At 37.7% G+C, this 22607-nt stretch overlaps 1 protein-coding gene across 7 annotated transcripts in view; it reads left to right on the top strand.

The window, feature by feature from the left end:
- The window catches only part of LOC136853857 (uncharacterized), an 82068-nt gene that overhangs the window by 55622 nt on the left and 3839 nt on the right, over positions 1-22607 (top strand). For 6 of the 7 annotated variants that reach the window (XM_067129770.1, XM_067129768.1, XM_067129772.1 and 3 more), the window contains exons 3-10: positions 4017-4199; positions 5534-5715; positions 9283-9406; positions 9818-9951; positions 12082-12195; positions 13240-13497; positions 15262-15387; positions 15853-17224. In XM_067129770.1, coding sequence (XP_066985871.1) covers positions 4017-4199; positions 5534-5715; positions 9283-9406; positions 9818-9951; positions 12082-12195; positions 13240-13497; positions 15262-15387; positions 15853-17224 — 2493 coding nt within the window. Of the gene's footprint in view, positions 1-98; positions 204-4016; positions 4200-5533; positions 5716-9282; positions 9407-9817; positions 9952-12081; positions 12196-13239; positions 13498-15261; positions 15388-15852; positions 17225-22607 lie in introns of all 7 variants that reach the window. The other variant, XM_067129775.1, reaches the window with a different exon arrangement.

The raw sequence follows: 22607 nt of genomic DNA, 5'->3' as shown, positions 1-22607 counted from the left end.
GTGTGTGTGTGGAATTGATTTGATTCTCTATCCATGTGCTTATCTTATCTTATCTTTCGCATTTGTCGTAAAAACGAATAAATCTCTCCTCATTTCAGGATGTATAAAATATGAATACTTTGCTCGAGGTCTTGCAAATTAGCAATTCGGGTCCTGACTTCGTACAAGCGCGGATTCCTGCTTCCCTCCGGACTATTTTATAGGTAATGGATTGCAGATTGCGACATTTGTTTCACCCCGAATATCAATGAAGTAGAACCTGTTTGCTTTCCCCTGTAAAGGGCCAGGGCCCACCTCTAATATAATCTTGCTGGTTTATGTTGACCATCTTTACCGTGAGTGTTGTTGAAATTTCAAATAAAGCTTCTTTATTGTTTATGATTCTTCCCCGGTATGATACATAACGCGAAGGTTTTCGTGCCCTTTTCCCCCGATTGTCCTCCATCCGAGCAAAAGGTCGTTCAAACAGTAAATGTGAAAAGAACATGAACATGAACACTCGATTCAGAGCTTTCAGAAGTCTCCGTGTTTCCACACTTAGCTGAACCTCGCTGGCTCGATAACTGGACGAGTTGTAATCCAGATTGCCTTCGATTGCAGTGTTTCCATGAGGAAAGTGGGTTAATACCGAGTGCTGTTTTTCTCTCTCTCTCTCTCTCTCTCTCTCTCTCTCTCTCTCTCTCTCTCTCTCTCTCTCTCTCTCTACTTATTGTAATGGTTTGTCAGGTGCATTACGTTCTTAGGTGTGATGTAATTACTTTAACCTACGAGGTTTTTCATTTGCTTGAAAAGATTTTTGGTAACTGGATGTTCCCCGTATCACCCACTAGGTCATAAACATGCAGCCAATAGCCAATTTCATAGATATACCCAGATGTCTAGACGTGTACATTCATGTATATCTGGAGAAATGTATTAGCAAGACACAAACGGAACCGCAGAAAATTAAAGGATTGTTGTCCTTGCAAAGTCCAAACGCTGGTCAAACTTGAGCCCATGAATGAAACTGCGTGAACTCTGATTATATAAATATATAAAGGAGAGGTTTGCATGGAATCAGAATCCAGAAACGAATCCGCTTGTGCACCTGAGTTCAGAACCTGTATTTGAAGCGCCGTGTTCAGCGTTGACTGTTCTTCCCTGACCAGAATGAAAATTAACGATAAAAGATAAAATGAAAAACGTGGTGCTTGAGTTTAGGAAATAGGTAAGGCGTTTAAGTCTTACAAAAGTCATAAAATTTATTGTCTGTCGTGAAGAGACAATATAGAATCAGTATTATTGATCTGGTAATGATAACTTGCTTCATGAGTCGGATATACAGCATGAAGATTTTGACCTTATTATTCTGGCAAGTGGCCTCCAAAGGTTATTGACACTATATTTCTTAATAACGGAGCAGTTAAGAATAAGTCAAACTTACTTACAAATTCCAGAACAGAAGAGAGATAATTGAACTTCAGTACTTTAAGATGAGAAAGTTGAGATAATGTAATTTTAGTAAGTCAATTGAAAATTGCCATTGAATGTGAATTATGTGCTGAATGGCAGAATGTGTATGCATGCACGCTCTTGGAAGCCCCATCTCGGCATTATCTTGTTTACGGTTAAGCATGGATGTATATACATATATATATATATATATATATATATATATATATATATATATATATATATATATATATATATATATATTATATATATATATATATATATATATATATATATATATATATATAGTATATATATATATTATATATATATATATATATATTATATACATATATATATATATATATATGTGTGTATATATATATACAGTATATATATATATATATATATATATATATATATATATATATATATATATATATATGTATGTGTGTGTATGTTTGTATATTTGTATGTTATGGAGTTGTTTCAAGTGTCCTAACTCTCTCTCTCTCTCTCTCTCTCTCTCTCTCTCTCTCTCTCTCTCTCTCTTCATCTATGTATCTCTGTATATGTATATATATATATATATATATATATATATATATATATATATATATATATATATATATATATATATAATAATATATACATTCACATACATACATGCATACATGAAGAGAGAGAGAAAGAGAGAGAGTTAAGACAATTGAAATAACTGCATAACATACACATACACACACTTATAAATATATATAAATATATATATATATATATATATATATATATATATATATATATATATATATATATATATATATATATATATATATATACATATACATATATATATATATATATATATATATATATATACATACATACATACATACATACATACATGTATGTGTGTGTATGTTATTTCAATTGTCCTACCCTCTCTCTCTCTCTCTCTCTGGTAAACACCAGAGGTGCCTCACACTGAGGGACCTGGGGCAACCCGAACGATCTGTCAGGTAAGGTAAGGTCTCTCTCTCTCTCTCTCTCTCTCTCTCTCTCTCTCTCTCTCTCTCTCTCTCTCTCTCTCGTTGTAAAAATCTGTTTGCCGTCGCCTAAAGGAAGTGTTACCGCTGACTTGTCCTTCATTTCCCGGAGGCAGAGGAAGTGGAGGAAGTTATGAGAAACGAAGGTTCTCATCAGCTGACCGCAAAAAAAAAAAAAAAAAATACTTTTGAGTCAGCGACTTGCAAACGTCTGCCTGAGAGAACTTACTACTTGGAAATCTGTTCTTTTATTTTTAACACTACTAACAAGCCGAAATAACAACAGATTCCTTAAAGGTTGGAGAACACGTTCTTAGGTCTTATTAAAGAATTTTTCAGGAATGCTTTGAAGAGAATCAGTAGAGCTTTATGAAAAATTTATGTTCGGTTTTATGCAAATGTTAGATTTTGCAGTACTTTTTTATTTGGAAAACTCTAGTTGATACAATTCTTTCAGAAGTGAAAACTTCTAATCCTGGTTACGTTTATTCCCCTTGGTTTCATACGTCACGAATGAGACGCTTGACGGGCGGTGTTGATGTAGTGTTTCTTGAAAGGAAGTTGTTGCAGCTATCGCGCGATCGCTGTTATTGTGCTTTGGGACATCCGAAACCGTCGATTTTTGTGCCATCAGAGTTTTGTTTGTTGAGAGGCCAGCCCTCCCCCCCCTCCTCTCTCTCTCTCTCTCTCTCTCTCTCTCTCTCTCTCTCTCTCTCTCTCTCTCACACACACACACACACACACACACACACACATATATATATATATATATATATATATATATATATATATATATATATATATATATATATATATATATATATATATATATATATATATTATATACAGAATATATTATATATATCTGTATCTATACATAATTGTATATATACGTGTGTGTGTGTGTAATTAAAGAGAGAGAGAGAGAGGGAGATAGGGGAGGAGTGTGTGCGCATCTCGTATGTACGAGGAAAGCAGAATAACTTATATATCTGTGCATTAGAAATTGACGAGTGCATGTGCAACTCTGCAAGACACCTGAGAAACACATCGGAGTGGCTTCTGGTTCCCTCCCAGGATGCAGTCGAATTCATTGCACGTGCAACCCCGTGGCCACGTAATGAGCGCATTGGCCCTCCGGACGGGGGTAATTTACAGCCCTTTGCTTGTTCCCGTGTTCTCTGGGACGCGTCCGGTGTTTGTCTTCGTGGAAACCAACGTTTTTGGTGCATTCGAGGTCTGCATTCGGTGCTTTCCTTATGGGGTAACTTTGCATGTTCCAGGACTGATGGTAAGTTGTGGGTTTCGATGTGACAAGTGCTTGTTTTATGTTGTTATAAATGATTGTGGGGTCAACTCCCGGGTTGTTTTCATCTCTAAGGGTTGTAGAAACCTGCAGCTAACTCTGGCAGCCTGATGTCAACAGCTGTAGGTCAGAATAGGGCGCGAAAGCCAGTAAAATAAATATACAGTCTCTAATAAATACGAAAGCCTGTAAACATTATTATTATTATTATGATTATTAATCTTTCCCTCCCGCAGGAGTTCACTATTTCCTGAGCGAGACGCTGTCCCATGAGCCCCTCACGGGGAAAGTGGAATGCCTCCGGCGGGGGCTTGTGCTGCAGCTGGAGGCCCTGGCCCTGTCTTACCCGACGCTGAGGATACGGGCCAGGTCGTCGGTGTCTCTGCCTTATCTAGCCATGGACCAAGGACCCAACCATTGTAAGTAATTCCGCTGTATTTTTGCAATTCTTCTTCTTCTTCTTCTTCTTCTTCTCCTTCTCCTTCTTCTTCTTCTTCTTCTTCTTCTTCTTCTTCTTCTTCTTCTTCTTCTTCTTCTTCTTCTTCTTCTTCTTATTATTATTATTATTATTATTATTATTATTATTATTATTATTATTATTGGTTCCTGGTCTAAGCTATAAACATGTCATTTTGATCTTCAGCTTGTAAATATTACAAAGATAGTTTTTCAGACATCGTTCAGGAATTAAATGTGCATACAAATATACAGATGCTGTGTGTATTAATAATGGATCATATCAGTACTATTTTTTTCTAATAATATGTTTTTGATATTTTACTTAACCAAAATTATGCATCTGGCACCTACCGCACATCTATGCAGACATGTTAAGGAACTTCTTCCATTATTTCACTGATATTTTGAGAAGTGAATAAGATTATCGACAATAAGTAAATAAATAATTTCACGAAGGGAGGCGTTATCATCCGCGAAGGGAAGAGGAAGATCTTGATAAGAGTAAGAGGTTGTGGGGGTGGGGGGTGAAGTGAAGCTGCGCTATAAACGAAGGATATAGGTCATATCCTAACGGCTCCACTACCTGTCCGTTTGTCTGAAGGAGTGATGTATCCTCCTACGAGTCCTTTAGGGATGTGCCCTGTATCCGGGCAAACTTCCCAGTGAGGTGACATCTCTGTTACGCAAGGAGCTCTGACCTTTTTATCTATCTCGTGTTTTTTCGGTTCGAATTAAAAGGAAATTGACAATTCAGACTTTTTCTTAAGAGATAATTTTTTTAATATGGATTCATTTTATAGAAAATTTGTTCAACAGTAGGAAAAAGAGAATGGCAATTTTGCTTAAAAAAGAGTTTCTAAATTAATTAGTGTTATTTGAGGAGACTTGAAGTTAGAAGTAAAAGGCAGGTGCAGTGCTAGGAAATATAACTAACCAAACCGACATCTTTCTTAAGAAGTGATCGGTAAGAATTTGTGATGGTTCCTGTGCCTTTGAAATGCCAACGTTTTAGGTTAATGTTCTTTCTTCTTTTAGCAAGAAGTAATTTTATGGGTTATTTTTATTTTTCATAACTTATTTTTGTGAAGGCTAATTATATAACATTTTAGTAAAAGAAAATTTGAAGTTAGTAGGTAAAATAGTTTTCGTAAAACTAAGCAATTGTGCGTAATTTAACATGAAATTTTCAGTTTCCGCAAACGATTGTCCACTTGAACAGCCCTTTTGTACTTCGAGGAATAACATTCAATGCAGATGTCGTATTTACTGAGCATTTCCTCTTCTTAATCTGCAGTGCTGCACCGTTTGAGCGAGAGCCTAAGCAGTGCGAGCAGTGGTACCAACAGCTACAGCAACAGCTCCAGCGGCGACGGCCTCGTCATGGGGAGCGGCAGAGGTGTCTGCGTGGACCAACACAGCGTCGCGGACACCCAGAGCACGTTAGACGAGGAATACGAGGACTTCCAAGAGAACAACGTAAGAATTAGGTTGCCTTTGCTTGGATTTCACTTGCGGAGAATGGCGTCCGAATCCCCGGAAAGGTTGTGAGCCATGTGCCTTCGCTGGGGGCCTCATCTGGTTGACGCTCTCGAGTGGTCTTTGCCCGTATCTCGATATGATTTGTGATATAGACATGATGCTATTTCATTTATGCAGTGTGTACGCTTTACCCGTCATGCATTTGCTTCTTTGTTATGTCGTTAGAATTGATCACACATTTTCTACTTTGGCTTAGTGGCTTTATATAATCTATTTCCAGGGTAGGAGATTAAAAATATATTTTCATCAGATAGTTTAAGGCTTTACATTTGTCTTGTAATATCTGATGTGTTTCGTATTAAGATGAAAAGGAACACTAATTCTTCCAGTATTGTGTGCTCTGTTCAGAAGTAAAATTATTATTAAGAACATTTAAAGGACGCTATTTGATTTAATAGCTATTTAGAAGGATTGGCAAAATTATTTTTAATCATGCATGCAGTCGGAAGGCTACTGACAAAGGTCATATGTCATTTTTATTAAAAACTCACACTTGCTTTCGTCTCGAATCTGTGTGTTACATGTAATGTTTACCACTTTATACAAGGATGATTCTTTAGAATTTACGAACAAATATTAGGCGCTCTAAAGCATCGTTTAAAGAGACCAGCTCCCCGCCCCTTCTTTTCTTTTCTTTTTCCTTTTTCCTTTTTTTCAAGGCGGAGGAAGATGAAAAGCAAGTAACATACTTTCCGAGTAAAAGGTGTGATCATTGATTTCCATGACCGTCGAAACGCGCAGACAGAATGTCATTTTGTTTTACATTTACTGCTTGCAACTTTAACCATTTTTTGTAAGAACATGAGCTTAGATATGCTGCGTAATTTACCATTATGACGAAAAACTTATTAGTTATATGCAAGGAACACTGAATGTATCCTGTTCTTTAGTGAGCAGTAACAGGACAGTAAAACTGGGTTGAATTCGAACTTAATTTTAAGCCAGAACGTGATTTTCATAAGCAGTGGCTATATCTGCCATTGCAAAGGTAGAACACTTAGAAAAGCTATCGAGAGGTCGACAATTTTGAGAGAGAGAGAGAGAGAGAGAGAGAGAGAGAGAGAGAGAGAGAGAGAGAGAGAGAGAGAGAGACCGAGACCCTCTCGCCTCTCAAGTGTTGTACTTCTCCTCAAGTGCGTGGATGTGAGGGTTACGGATGCACCGGGATGGACGACGTAATTACTTTATTGTGTATAGGACTGAAATTTTTTTTTATTTGCTTCCCGAAGTTTATGGAGTCCTTCAGTCTGTTTTTCCTTCACTTGAAGAAGATTTCACTTATTTGTTTTATTTTGGGGGTCCATGCGTCGGTCTGCGGTCAGGTGTTTTTGTTATCATTACTACTACTACTACTACTACTACTACTAACGTCAGTCTTGGAAAAATTATTTTTTATTTGTCTTGACATGAAGAGGCCGCCTAGGATGTGAATCGTGCAGACTCCCCCCTTGTATCAAAATGCGTATGAAAGCAGGATTTTTTTTACGCTCTTGAACCATCCCCCGAAAGCGTTGCGTTTGTTTACCGAATGATAATAAAACACTAAGTTTTCGGAATGTTTAAAGTGGAAATTTTCAATTTTGTATATTTGATTGACATTTACGCGAACAGTTTAGAAATTTCCATTCGTTTTCTTGAAGTCTATTTATTTTTGTTAATATTTTTTTTTTTTTTGGGGTTAGCTGAAGTTTTAAGCCTATGATGTGTTGATCAAAGTTTGCCATAGGTGGTCTTGAAAAATAGGCGTTGTTTAAAAATCTTTCAAGACACCTCTTTACGAAATAATGTCATTTTGCCGTCCTCTGTTCACCTTCTCCAGATTTTTTGGATCGTAATCAAAGTATACCAAATGCAGCATCTTTTTAAATAAAGTTTTCTCAGTATTTATGCTTTATTATGGTTTGGCCCCATTTCAGTGATGGGGTAGCCATTTTCCAACTTAGATATTAATTATCATTTTCATTTGGATTGGATGCGAAATGTGAAAAGCAAAGTACCCTGAACAACTGACCCAGATATATTCAGTAGACGAGAAAACGAAAATCTTCTCGATTATATTCATTGGAACCGTTGGTCCACTTGAATAATAAATACTGATCTACTTAGAATGCCGCGACCCCTCTCATCATCTGAGCACCTGAGAACCAGTGATAAAGAAGGCATTGTTTTCTGAAGCAGTGATTCTCTCTCTCTCTCTCTCTCTCTCTCTCTCTCTCTCTCTCTCTCTCTCTCTCTCTCTCTCTCTCTCCAAGAGAGCAAGGAAGATTGGAAAAGGATTGATATTGAAGAAGTTCAAATAAAAATAGAAGAAAAATAAACGACAGAGCAGGCAAATGACGCAGTAGAGATTGCAGAACTAATGGTAAAGCAAGTAGTTATGGAAAAAGTAGTGAGTTTTGGGGTAGGAAGAGACAGGATTTCTGCTGGGAACGACACTGCTTGCAGAATAAACAAGCAGGTATAGGCCATACTCAAAAATAATTATGCGGTACTTTGTAGGCGAGTCACAGTTAAGCATATTAACAGAGGTCGAGAATAGCGAAATTATACCGACGGGATTAGATTTTTGAAGCAGTACAGACTGATAAAAGCAAAAAACTGAAGTCGGCGGAGAAAAATATGAGCAAATCTTTCACGACAAGTCAAGTTATGGCTAGGGACTGGCAGTAATTTTCTGATAGCCAATAAATTGTTTACAAAAATGAAACTAAGATATAGAAGCTATTAATTCCCTGGTTGTCTCAAGGACCACGGAGGCCATGAAACAGTAGGCTACCATGTTAATCTTTATGTTCTGAAACAAAAGAAATAAGAGTATTGGTGTTTTTACTACCATTTTTATAGTAAAAAAGTTCAAACTCTGAGGGGCCGTTGAGGAATATGTGCTGCCTTTAGTAATGATATACAAGATATAAAGTGTATCAAGAGTAAACCTGCAGAATACTGCGTTGTAATGTTGTTAATTACCAAGAACTCTTAATTATAGAAAATATACGGACGCAGCAGAGAGCTAGATTAATGTATCTCAGAGGACTTAAAAGCTCTAGATGTCATAGTTTCGAGATGGGGAAACAGTGGTATGTAACAATATGTACTTGAGGTCAGATACGAGGAATTATATAAAATTTGATGAGTATAGCCGTCTAGGAAAGGAATATTCATAGATCAGTCATATCAAGCACAGTAAATAGTATAAAGCATGCGTTATTCTGAAAGCAAACTCCCGACGGGAAACCTGGTTCTAAATATGAACATTTAGCAACCAGAATGAAGACGGGAAACGTGAAATTTTCATCAGTATCGCTGTGATGATAAGTTAATTCACAAAAATGACCCGTTTTTAATGTGCGTTTTTTGTAACTCGTCTGACGTCGTGTTTCAACTTATGAGTATCACTACTAAATTATTAACGACGCGACGAGGTTCCCTGGAAAAGCACAGGTAAACATCGAATTCTGTAATGTATCACAATAATTACAGTCCCGTCTTTTCTTTTTCTTTCAGGAGACGAAGCCTGGTGACTCGAACGGCGTCCTCAAAGAAGGTGACGTGACCCAAGACGACCTTGACGACAACGACGATGTTTACATGGAAACGCTCGATGCCGTTGCCTTTAGCACGGTGATTGGTGAGTTCTGGGAGAGGCCTACCCGTGTGCCTATAAATTTCTTACTTTTTATAGGTCTCGTGTGAAAAAAATAGGTGTTTTTACCTTTGTAACTGAAAACAGTCACTTATTTTGGACCCTCGCGTTTGGTAGAGGATTAGAATTCGAGAGATTGTCTTGTTGCTTTTTCATAACTTATTTTTCGTTCTCTGTCTTCTCCATTATGGCAATAGCTTGCCCTTCCATGAAATGGTTTCTGCCTGAAGTTTATTTACATTAAAAATGTTTTAGTTCTGTGTTATCAGTTCTCTCTCTCACATGTACCACAACACAAGTACAGTACTAATGTTTTCCACCTGGGCGGTTTTTAATAATGTATTAATAGTTTCGTTATAGTGAGTATAAACCTCTTTTCTTTGTTCACCTCCGAAGCTTCCTGTGACAAACACGGCGTGTTGACAAAGAAGACAAAGGGGCTGCTGAGGAACATGAAGAACTATCACTGCGTTGCAGCCAACTCTATGCTGTACCTCTTCCTGAAGGAGACGGACGAGAGACAGCGGAAGGTAATGCAGTATTTATCCTTGCGTATTTGTCTGGTTCTCTCTCTCAGTCTTGGCCCCTGTTTTGTGTCCTTTACTCTGTCTCTCCTTACTGTGTCTTTTATTGCTCGTCTTTGTTCCAATGCTATTTTTTTTCCTTTTATTGTTTCATTGGGTGGTTCTTTTTTCTTCATCTCCGTTTTGGATTTTGATTCTTTTTTTATAATTTTTTTGCGGCTGGTGTACCTTTTGTCGATGGTATTCATCATTTTCCTTTTTCTCGTGCTATTACTCGTATTAGTTGTATTTTTAAAATTTTACTGTTCCTTTTATCTTTTCTTTTTTATCCTTGCATTCTGTCTTTCGTTGGCGCTATTTTACTGTATCCTGTTTCTTTTGTTTCCTTTATTCCGTGTCTAGTTTCATTTTATAATACAGTAACAGTGTTATGAGAAATGGTCTCTTTCATTACACTCCACAATAGAGTTCCGATTTTCCATACTACTTCAGTCTCTCCATAGGCTTCTTGGGCTCCGTGCTTCTTATAATAGATTCATAGGGTATGTGGCAAGTCTCTGAACATTGACTTTTTAGATGAGCTCGCCAGAACAAGGTCACTTCACAAATTACAGAAGTTAACAGTACTCCATTTTATCAGAATTTCTGCAGTTATAGTATCATAATGCTTACTCTATTGATATATCAGTTGATTTCTGTCACAGTTTGTCATTCTACCTTCATTATTAATTATGAATGTTTCTAGATACCCTCCTTAGAAACAATTCACCTTTGACATTATTCTTGAAGCTATCTCCATAGATGGTATACTCCTTAAAAGCTACCCCCATAGACGTCATCCTTAATGCTATCCTCCTTAAAGACTTAATGGCTTCTGAAGTCGTATTTATCCAGTTCATCCCTGTAAACTCTTCTAAGGACTCCTCAAGTAGGGGAGAACCACCAAGAAAACGAAAGTGAAGTTATGAAAAGTACTTTAAAATGGCGTGGGTCAAGAGCGTGACTGATCTAGATGGCGCCTCTATTCACTACGAGTGTGCGCGGTATTTCCTACGCTCGTAAAAACATTGTAGAGTTACCATAAATTTCAGTAGTAAAATGCACACGTGAGATTGTTGCCTTTTAAACAAGCTAAATTTAATTGCTTTTGGAAGAGGATTCCTCGGTTTCCCGGAATGTTGTCCATTCTGAAGGCCACGACATCGTTTTAGAAAATCGACAGCAGTCCGTCATTCCTTTCCCAATTTGTGTGCCTTTTGGCAAGCGTCAGATCGCCATCAATCTCTCCCCTGTCTTGTCATTATAGTCTCAATAACTTGACGTGCCTCTGTCATCGAGCCCGTCACGTCAGCATCAGTGTATCCTCCAAGCTCTATGGTTTACTTTTAAACGTTGCCCACAAAAACATCTTTTATTAACATCACTGCGTAAGATCTGTGTTGGACACTTATTTATGTGCATTCTTTCATGTGCTCTTTACTTAAATTTATTGTTTTCACTCGTTTATATTTCTCTTCTTGTGGCAATGAAGGAATTTCATCTCGGTAACTCTTTTTGTAACAATGCTATTACTGTAATTCCCTCATCTTACTGTTTATAGCTACGTCATGCTAACTCATAAGCCAGTCTACGCTTATCCTTGACAAACATTCTTGTAAATCGTCTTAAAGCCTAAACCACGTATTCTCTACGATTACAGTTCCATAAAGGTCCCTCCATCCTAATTCACTCTTGGCTCTTCAGTCGCACTGACTCTCTCTCTCTCTCTCTCTCTCTCTCTCTCTCTCTCTCTCTCTCTCAATAAACCCTAACGCTGAAATAGCCAGGCATAATCACTTAAATCTACATATCGGGTGACTGGGCTGTGTGTGAGATCCTGCTATAGTTCACTTTAATAGGCATCAGTGAATCTTTGTGAATACGGAGGTTAATGCAGTTGTAAATTTATGAAATGTGTACGTGTTGCAGCTCATTCTGCAACTCAGTAGACTCTAGTAGCTGTAGACAAAAAAAATATTATAGTACAAGAATTTATGAAAAGAATCTTTTTCGCTCCTCTCGCCAAATCTCCAAGAATAAATACCCGGTATATTAAAACTTATTTACCATGATTATTTTTTATTTTTTTATTTGCAGACCATCGACCTTACTGGTTACACAGCAAGGATAGCCACGGGGGAAGACATCAGAGATCAGAGAAAGAGAGACGCGGCTTTTGAAATTGTTGGTCCTGGCAAGAAGACTCATACTGTAAGAGAGAGAGAGAGAGAGAGAGAGAGAGAGAGAGAGAGAGAGAGAGAGAGAGAGAGAGAGAGAGAGAATTCGTAAATTAGGTCATCTGTAAATCTGTGTAAACTGTATTTAACGGCGGTTTTTTTTTTCCTTCCCTATTTAGACGTTTTTCCTGTTCAGAATTCTAGTCTCATGTGTTTACATAGTACAGATCAATGAGGCAGACAACTGCATTTGTGAGTGTGAATTTTATGGTGATAAAAATAAAATTAAGTGCCAGTGAACTTCCCGTCATGAGTTATGACGGAGATGCCCACGACAAAGGTTAAATGATTCATGAATCAAAGAGGAAAACAGGTTCCATATTAAAAGTGTGATCCATTCGGTTGATGCTGTAGTGCGCAACTTTTGCAGGTCTGGGAAGCTTTATATTATTCCTTTAAAGAAAGGATTGTGTGGGTGAGCCTCACCAAGTTTGAAAACAAAATTCAACGTATGGAGTGACCTGTAATATCTAAACCAAACTTGAGGTATTAGTTTACTGTACACCACCCATCTCTTGTCTGATGGAAGTAGTCGCTAAAGAATTCTGCCGCGAATTGCTTCCTTCTGAGTATGTTTTTCTCATTAGTAAAAGTGAAAGGTTATGTTATTCGTCCTAGCTTATAAAAATACAGTGTCACAGCCAGAAATATATTGATCTTACTTAGTGACTTCTCCCTGAGCACTGTCACTAACGGAGCTTTTTCAGGTTCACAGGTAAGGTAAGGGTTACCCCTACCAGGGAATTTTCCCACGCTCTTTATCTAAGTGTACTTAATTTCTTGCATTTTAAGTGCATTGATGATTCGATTTTTCAGTCTCTGCATAGACCATTAACACAAAACTTCTATATTAGAAAAATATTTTGCAGCCTAACATAAAACTTACTTCCTAGGGCCTGTAATCCGAAATAAAATATTTCCAAATCCTTGGCATTACAGATAAGTACCATACTCAGAACTTGATATATTTTGTACAGTGTCCTGAAAATGTCCTATCATTCTGACATTCTCTCCTTAGTTCATTGCGCGAACGGCACGTGACAGAGTCGAGTGGCTAGCTGCTCTTGGACGCACAATAAAGGCAGGCCGGAGTCGAACCCTTCCATCCATGAGTTCTTTGTCTGGAATCTTCGGTAACAACATAACAGCTGACATGAACACGCTCATCCTTCCACCAAAGGCGTCTCCGCCAGCTCCAGCTGTGTCGAAGTCCAACGATACAAATAAAGAGGATGATTTCTACTACCACGACGTTGCTGATGATGCCAAAGAGGAAGTACGTATTGTATCTACCAAGGTCTAGAGAATACAGCCTTTTTAATCTTTCTAAGTATTTCTAATAACCGTTTGTCATGAAAATTATTTTTGAATACAGCATGATAGCACATTAGCATATTGTCTATTCCAGCATGTGTGTTATTTTTACTGCTACATTAATGTTGAAGGGTATTTCAAGCCTGCTTTATTCCGAAAGATTAACTGTTTTACTGCTTTTGGGATATTTTTTGCAAATGTCATCTTGTTCTAGTCTGTGCTTATTTTATACCATCTTTGCAGTTGTTTCAAGTTAAAGGACATGTATATCTCTCATTCTCTGGCTTTCTGTTATACTGTAGATATTTTGCATACAGTATATCGTGTATTGCCTTAGGCGTTTATATCCATGTGCTTTATTGTCAAAAGTTGTCTTAGTAATATTGTTTCTTCCTTCATATTTTACTGTAAATGGAGTGTGCATGACTAGGTGTAAAAGCATACTGTCGAAAGGAATTCAGTTTTAGGTTCAGCCGACATATTACATTTAGAGAGAAATAAACCCATCTATGATTGGTAGGATTATATGATGCTGGGTCCTTTTCTCAGTGGCTTTTATTCCTACACGTACTCTGAATGGTCTTTTATATTCTCAGATAATTTCCTATTTCCTTGTTGGACACATTCCTGTTGGTTCTTTTTGCTTTGAAACGGGGTGGCAAGGCGTGCAAAGAATACCCGGGGTATGACCTAGCTCTGCTACTTTTGATTCGGTCTATCACCTATTTGTACTTGTTCCATCTGAGGCCCTTCAACCAATAGTTGATCATCTTTTATTATTAATGAGCTAGCTTCGACCATTCTAAGCTTCCCCTTTGTGAAGCTAGTGTTGCTTGACCTGACCCTTTTCAAATACAGTATATCACTACAATCAGCACAGATGCTTTTGTTTCAAAAGCGACGTTTGTATGTTGATATGCCTATAGCACGACTCTTGGGTATTGTATTTCCCCTCCACAAGTGCTGCCTTTTTCCACTTAAGCTCATATTCGTTTGTCTTTTTTTACTACCCCTCAGAGTCAAAGTATTTTGTTTCCTTCGTGAAGTGCTTTTATCCTTCGGCGACCATTGTTATTTTCTCGCCCTCATGAAAATGTTCTGTAGACCTACATATACTGAGGACTACAGTGTGTATCACATAGTAACACAAATGTACCTGCTTTGACATCAGTGGTACTGAAGTCCTTATTATTTAGATACAGTGATAAATGGAATGGAACATTTTGTTGAGCACATTGCATCCAGTAGTCTTTGATCATTTCATTAAAATGAAAGTGACTATTCCAGCAAACTATCCACATTTCTGGGTTATCGTATGATTGTGTATCTGCAACTTCTTTAATTCTTCAGCCATTCCCATCCTCCCCTATGGTAGTTTGAGTATGAACGGTCTCTTAATTGCTTTATCACTTGAAACTCTTGAGTTATCAGTACTTTGTTGTGCCAAGGTCATCATCTTGTGAGTAAGTTATTCTAGTATGCTCACCAGGCTGTTATTTTCTATTGTAAATAATGTAGGTTCTTTTCATCGAAAATCAAATTTTCAAGAAGAATCCATAAGCCATTGACTATTTGCTGAAAAATGAGAAGTCTGGTTTTGCCTCTTAAAACTGAAGGGCTACTTAAAGAATAAGGAATTCTTAAGTGTATGAATGAAGGGATAAAAAGGAACAAATGCTTATATGTTTAGTTGTCAGTCAAATGAGTAATGCTTTCCATTTTTAAGGTGTATGAAGTAGTGGGTCCTGAAGGGACTGTGTTTGGAAAACCAGTTGGAACACCTGAAATCATACCATCCCGACCAGCAACAAATCCACCTGGCGAAGAGGCAGATCTCCAAGACTATGACCCTGTAGGTATTGTTCAGTACTAGAGTATTTAACATATCTGTCACTCTTACTTTTTATGCATGTTTAAGGTTAAATTTTCCTTTACTTTTTTAGAATTTAAGTACTGCATTGGATTGGTGAAATACTGTATTTTGAGTATTCAGTCACTACAGTACTTCTATATTGTGTGGGATTTGTTGGAAAATTCATTTGAAAATAAGGTAGTTTAATCGGGCATCAGACCTAAAACTTTCAGATCTCACAGAGAGGTCAAGCTTTCTTTATGCAATTTTCAAACATATGTCATATAGGAATTATACTCTTCAGTAAAATGTGAAAATATGTTAAGCAATTATTTTTATATTCTGACAGTCCTCCAGTCAAAGAGGCCTCATTCAGTCAGGTTAATATACACCCTACATGATATGCATTGAAATGAACATAATTTGTAATAATTTGAAATTATCAGTTTATTTGGCAATTTGCAGGTGAGTCCAGAAGAAATACCGCCTCCGCTTCCTGATTGTCCACCTCCATCCACTACCAGCTTTGGCAAAAAACCTGAGAGACCTCCTTTGCCTTCAAACATTCAAGATCGAATCAACAAACAAGCAGCAAGACCACTTCCAGACGCCCCAAAAGATGCAAATTATAATTCCTATGATCCAGGGGGTATTTATTGTGAAATTGAAGAAGACTTTGATGAAGCCGCTGATGAAAACCCAGTATCGCCACCTAGTGAATATAATAATTTCTCTGGTGATACAAGCTATGTGAACAGGAATAATATAAGCCATGACATTAAGAAACCCCGTGCTGTGTCTGCTGATGGACTTCCTCAGGATTCAGGTTCTATGTCTCCCACCCTAAGCAGTAGAGCATCAACAAACTCACTGGTTGGATCTTTTAGTGATGAAATTCTTATGAATATGAATCTATCTGATCCAAATCTTACCCAGCCTAATCCTAATAAATATATTTTGCGGCCATCACTTTGCAGAACACCTCCAAGATTGCCCCCAAAAGGGGTCCCCTTGCCAACAGTTGATGATGATGATTCAGAGTACAAAGTACCACCTTCATCTGTAATGGATGCTGAATATCAGATCCCTCCTAGCCCAATTCCAACTGAAGCTGAGCCTGAAGGCACAAGCCATGATGCATCAGCACAAGTCCTTGCTGCTTCTCAAATGTACCAGGTCCCTCCTTTACCGACCGCCATACCTGTTAAGTCAAATAACAGTGATAGGGAAAATTCAGAGGTTGGTGAACAGAATAAACAGGCGTCATCGAGCACTAATGAAAAATCAGATGTGCAATCTAAAAGTAATTTGAGAAATTTGACTAAACAGTTTGAAAGAAAAGATTTTTCTGTTGGTAGAGACTTTAGAAGTAAACCATCAAATCAAGGAACATCTGTAAAAGATATGATTGCAAGACTTAATAAAAATAAAGATGTAACAGAAGTTAATAATGCAAATAAACCAAAAGAGAGTCAGTCACCCAGCTCTGGAAATGTTGAAAATGCATCTAAAGACCAAGTTGATGGAGATACTACCAAAACTAGTTCTTCATCATGTCCACCTGAGATTAAGCCTGTGAAACCAAATTTGCCTCCAAGACCTCAGAATTTATTTAGTAAGGCCACATTAACCCCCAAAAATTCCTTATCAGTAGAAGAAAACAAAAAGTTGACTCAAGCAAAAGCTACCGAGTCTGATGATGATTATTATGAAACTCCAGAAGGTAACAGCTTCGATAGCACTTCACAGCAAGATGTTAATGGGGTTATGAATAAAGAAGGTGCACAAAGGATGAAATCAGAACCAGCCTTAGATTCATTGCCAACAACAGAAGGGGGTAAGTCCTAAACAAAATGAACTTAAGTACAGTGCATATACAATAAAATTTTCTCCTAACGCATTGACCAGGAAACTGGTATTGCCTATGGAATAAGTTTTTTATATGTATAGTAGAGTATACACGTCATTTTCACTTTATGTTAATTTTTTACCGTTTATTTTATTTTATGGGATGTTTTATATGATTTTACCTTACATTGTTGTGTTCTTTGTTATTCTATTTCAGTAGTAGTCCAGTGGAAATCCATTAAACCTTGTTTTGTCTGATAACAGATGTTTTATTGTTGATTATAGTGCTAGGGTCTCCTGGACATATTTAAGCAGGGTGACATTCTGACACCCTTGGGCAAAATTTTTATAGCCAAAATTCAAAATGGCCGACACCGCCATAAGGAAAATCTTAAATTTGTGATATCTAAGCTTCTAATTGTCATAGAAGCCTGATTTTTGTGGCTAAATATATGTTTTTGAGGTAGTAGAAGACATCTAGATACTCAAATTAGACATATTTTATCTCTTTATATACATCTGAGAACATTGATACATTTTGAGGCCCTTAAATCACAGTATAATATGTCATTGGGAAATTTAACTTCAATTTTCTGGTAAAGAGGAACATTTTGTTTGTAAAATGAGGTCATTAATTAAAACTACAAAATAAAAAATAAAAAAAGAAAAAAATACAGACAGCAAAACTGCAGCATTATACATTGATAATTAACATCAGGTAACAATAGTGTGCGACAGCAACATCAAATATATTTAGTTTATGTGTAATGCATTATGAAGTATTTTATTATAGGCACCAAGTCCTGTTCTATCAAGCACATAAGATGCAGTATTTATGCTGAACAATTTCAGTACTTTGAGCAGAAACATAATAATCAATCTATGAAATTTAATAAGGTATAATCTGAAAGTTGTAACAAAGTTGTTGAACCCGCACATATGCACGCAATTATATTATACACTCATAGCAAATTGCATTAACAAAAATCAATTCATCTATGCCAAATCATATTTCTAAATCCTCTAAACTTTAGGCACAAAAGCAAACAAGCAATCAATTGTCATCTTCTGGTTCACTTAGTTCATTATCTTCCTGGCTTACTGAAGTCATTCTGACTGTCTGAGGGTTTCTGCAGTCACCAGATAGATAGCAGTCACAAAATTCTGAGCAAGAGACTTGGGCTGTTCTACAGCTACAGCGGGCTGTGGAACAAGAATCACATCCGCATTTGATCATTTTTAGGACATAATTAGGTGCAACAGACACATTTGATGGCAGAGGATCGGCTCCAGTATATTGGCTGTAGGACTCTTCATCCAGCCATACTTTAGGGACTGAGTGCAGGTGGATCTGGTTGTAGTGCGCTTCTCCATATGGCAGCTTGAAAATGAGCTCTAAATACATGTTGCTTGGAAAGCTTCACTCGTGAGGGGTAGAACTCTCAATTCAGGAGCAGAGTTTAGCCTATGGTTGGCCATCTTACCTAACCAGACCTGGTAACGCAGAGCTGTCATATCAGTTTCATTCTGGTGGCCATAGCATGATGCAATGAAGGCAACAGACTGGAGTATAACAGAGGCCTCATTCTCTGTTGTAATGCCAATTGTGTTAAGGTGTTTCTTTCCAGATTTGAGAACATTGAACACAGTTCCTTTCCCTATGCCCCACAATGCTGACACAGTATCACAGCCAGACAATACATGTGCTGGCAAGATATCTTCAATGATGTCCTCATGCTCCTTAACAGTTGCTTTGATATCAGCACATTTTCTTCCTAAACTTGTCCCCATCATGACTAGATTGCATGTAAGCTGTCTCTGCTTGTAAAAATGCAGTAGTAACACAAAAACATCTGTGTCATCAGCCACCACCCGAATATTGCTGTGCCCTGTTTCAGCCAGATGGACTACCTGCTGTGCAATGATTACATCAGCCTCTTCATGCGTCGGTGAAGATCTTGCCGCTCCTGAACTTGTCCATCACTGACCTGCATGGGTGTCGGCAGTGAGCCTGTTACAACCAGTGCATTTCCATTTTGTGGAAGTAGGTCGTGGTGCTCTCTGATGTACAGCCAGATCAAGTTTATCAGCTGTACTTTATTCTTTGTCACAGTGAGACACACCTTCTGAGATGGAAGCGGTGTAAGAAGTGACAGGTGATGTTCCCTACTAGCATCTTTCCCAGCTCGGAATGATCACTTGGCTGGTGAGCACTGCAAGTGGCAATGGAGACTGGTTTGCAGCCCATGTTGGCATAGTAGGTTTCTTTGGTCCTTCGTACTCATGGATTGAGACTTCATCAATTGTACTCTCAGACATTTCTGCCTTTTTCAGGCGCCTGATCTTGTGCTCCTCTTGTGAAGTGGTCTGACTATCTGGTTGTGGTTGTGTGACAAGGAGAGCCAAGGCATGGGTTGATTTAATCCCATTTGAGAGGATATATTAGCATCAAAATTGTCAGCCACTACCTGAATCAATCCAGTATTTTCACATGCAATCCCAAGTTTTTCTATGTCCTTTGAAGCTGCATGAGCGGCTGAACTCTTAAACCGAAGTACCTCATCGTAGGAACATGTGATTCCTAGATTATGCAGGAGTTCAATATTCATTTTCTCACGAATGACCACACCGAGAGCAATTTGTAGTAAAGTTGGCTTATTGGTGATTGCACATGTAACCATGTTTCCTGCCATTGCAGCTTGAAGGTTTCCATCGAGCTTTGAAGATAATCTTGACAACAATCTCAGCATAGTTGGGCTGCTGCTGGAAAGTGCATCTTCTAAAGTTATTCTAGTATCATATCTTTCCTGGTCACGCTTTATTTCCTTGGTTTCTCTAATGATCACTTTGGCTAATCTTTCTATGGCTTGGTCAATTACATCTTCACTGTTGCCAACTAATTTCTTATGTATTGACACTTTACTTCTGAAAACAAGGATGCTTGCCACACCAATGCCTGAGAGAACAAGGAGATCTGGTTCCAGTTCATTGGATAAGTTCTCAATCAGAAGCCTGCGTGACATCTGTGTACCACCATAGAGTAATACAATTCCTCAAGTTCGATGGCATTCCATATTTTAGTCTTGTCAATGATCATACTGTCTATGACCTCCGCAAAAGCTCTATCCACATCACAATTAGCTTCAATCTGCGCATTGTCCAAGTGACGAGAGATTTGAAAGTCTGCAGGCAGTCTCGTGATATTTGGCATCTGCTGCATGCAAATCGCTAACTGTAGCCTGGATACGGAGCCTCACTTGGTCTCCCCATTGATCATTCCGTTGATCACATGTGTCAAGAATAACTTCCTTGAATGTCCTTTGTAATTTTCCTCGGTCTGCAGTTCTACAGTAACTATATGGACGCCATCGTTCTGGATGTTTTGGATCCCGCTCTTCACATGTTTTACCATAAATGAAACAATGCTTTTGGAAAATGAAAACATTATCTTCTGATCGACGACTCCGCTTTTTCGGTGGGGGTTTGGACGCTGAACATTTTGAAATTTGCCTCTGGATGAGTGTCTTAGATGTGTAGGTTGACACACAATTCTTGTGACACCAGTACCTAGTGTCTGAATCTTCAGACAGCTGAGCATGCAAGCTGTCACCTCTACTAATACTAGCTGTTCAGAATCCGTGCTGTCAAGTAAAACTACCTTTCCCACTGCCACTACAGTTAACATATTCTTTCAAATAGCAATCCTGGTCAGCCATTTTTGTTCATCTGAAATAAGACAGACAAGGAACTTAATGTATGCCACCACCATCAAACTATCAACAATTATTATGTAATTTGTAACTACTATGAAAAACATGCAAACAGTTCGATTAAGAATTTGGGCCAATTTTCAGCCTCTATCATCAAAATATGTACAATGACTTAATGAATCATAATCATGACCTGTCTTGGTGTCTCATAATTCTCCTAAAACATACATTTAGCTACAAAAATCACGTTTCCAGGTCAGTTAGAAGCTTAGATATCACAAATTTAAGATTTTCCTTATGGCGGTGTCGGCCATTTTGAATTTTGGCTATAAAAAATTTTGCCCAAGGGTTTCAGAATGTCACCCAGCTTAAATATGTCCAGGGAGACCCCTAGTACTATAATCAACAATAAAACATCTGTTATCAAGCAAAACACGCTTCTTCAAAAATCTTCAGTTTTCCACTAGACTATAGTGATCAGTTATTTATTTGCCTATATGAGAGATTTTGCTGCAGCGTCTGGTGCAAATGAACAGTAGCTTTTTCAGTTATTTTAGGAAACTTGAAGTGTATCATTTCAGTAGTACTTTTAGGAAATGGCAATATGTGAGGAACTTTTTTTGCTTGACATGAGTCCATCAAAATTAGTTTTTGAGCAGGATATACACCAAGCTTCATTATTCTCTTCACTCATCCCAAACTTTATCAGGAGCTTTAAATAGATTAAATGTTGTGGCAACTATTTTGGTGTCATCCCAAACAAGCCAGTTGTGTAGGTAAGTCAGGACATCTATCTAGAACCTCACCTTTACCCCAATTACTTGACCAACAGGGCAGTGCCAAGATCATAAGAAAATGCTCAGCATCTGTACTGGCATAACTCTAGGTACTTGCAGATCTGTAACCCTGTAGTACAGCCTTACACACCTATGAGATGGTTGTCATTTTCAAACAAGGCAGAAAATGAAGGAATCTAGAAATGACACATTGAGGATCACCAGGAACTAGTCAGCTTGCTACTCTTTCTGGAAGACAACTTTATCTCATTTTGTTGATTTACCACATTTTCATGCATCTTAATACCAGTGGTCTTCCATTGCTCATACTGTAACTAGATGTTATACTCAAAAGTTTGAGTGAGGCTGTAATATTGCTTTAACCAATCAGAATAACTCCTCAGTTACCATGTTGACAAAATAACCTGTGCCAGTCAAGTTTTGAAGTCAGGACAGCTTACTTAGATGTTTTGACTTTTTTCTGATTTTGTACATAAATATTTGTTTGTAATTATACCTGTATTTGTAATTCACTTCTTGATGTTTTCTGTCATTTACACATACATTCTCAACTTCGTGGAAGTTCCTTTGCAAGAGGTTGGTCATTTTAGGTCTGCTCCATTTGAAAGTTTGCGTATACTTTATTGAATAAAATAATTAGATTTGTTCCTTATGAATGCTTGCACATTTTGAATAATAATGATAATGTTAAACTGTACCCTACTTTACAGCAAACTTTTAACCCTAGAATCTAATGCTATCTTTTTTCAGACAACAACATCCTTGGTGAGAATAATTGGTGCTAATACCATTCTTTCAAAGTACTTCTATTCCAAAATAGGGTGTAAAATGTCCACAGTATAGAGCCAAACTTTAGTAGTTGTTG

Source organism: Macrobrachium rosenbergii, chromosome 28, assembly GCF_040412425.1.
Source record: "Macrobrachium rosenbergii isolate ZJJX-2024 chromosome 28, ASM4041242v1, whole genome shotgun sequence".
Taxonomy (NCBI): domain Eukaryota; kingdom Metazoa; phylum Arthropoda; class Malacostraca; order Decapoda; family Palaemonidae; genus Macrobrachium; species Macrobrachium rosenbergii.
This window is presented reverse-complemented; position numbering and strand designations above follow the sequence as displayed.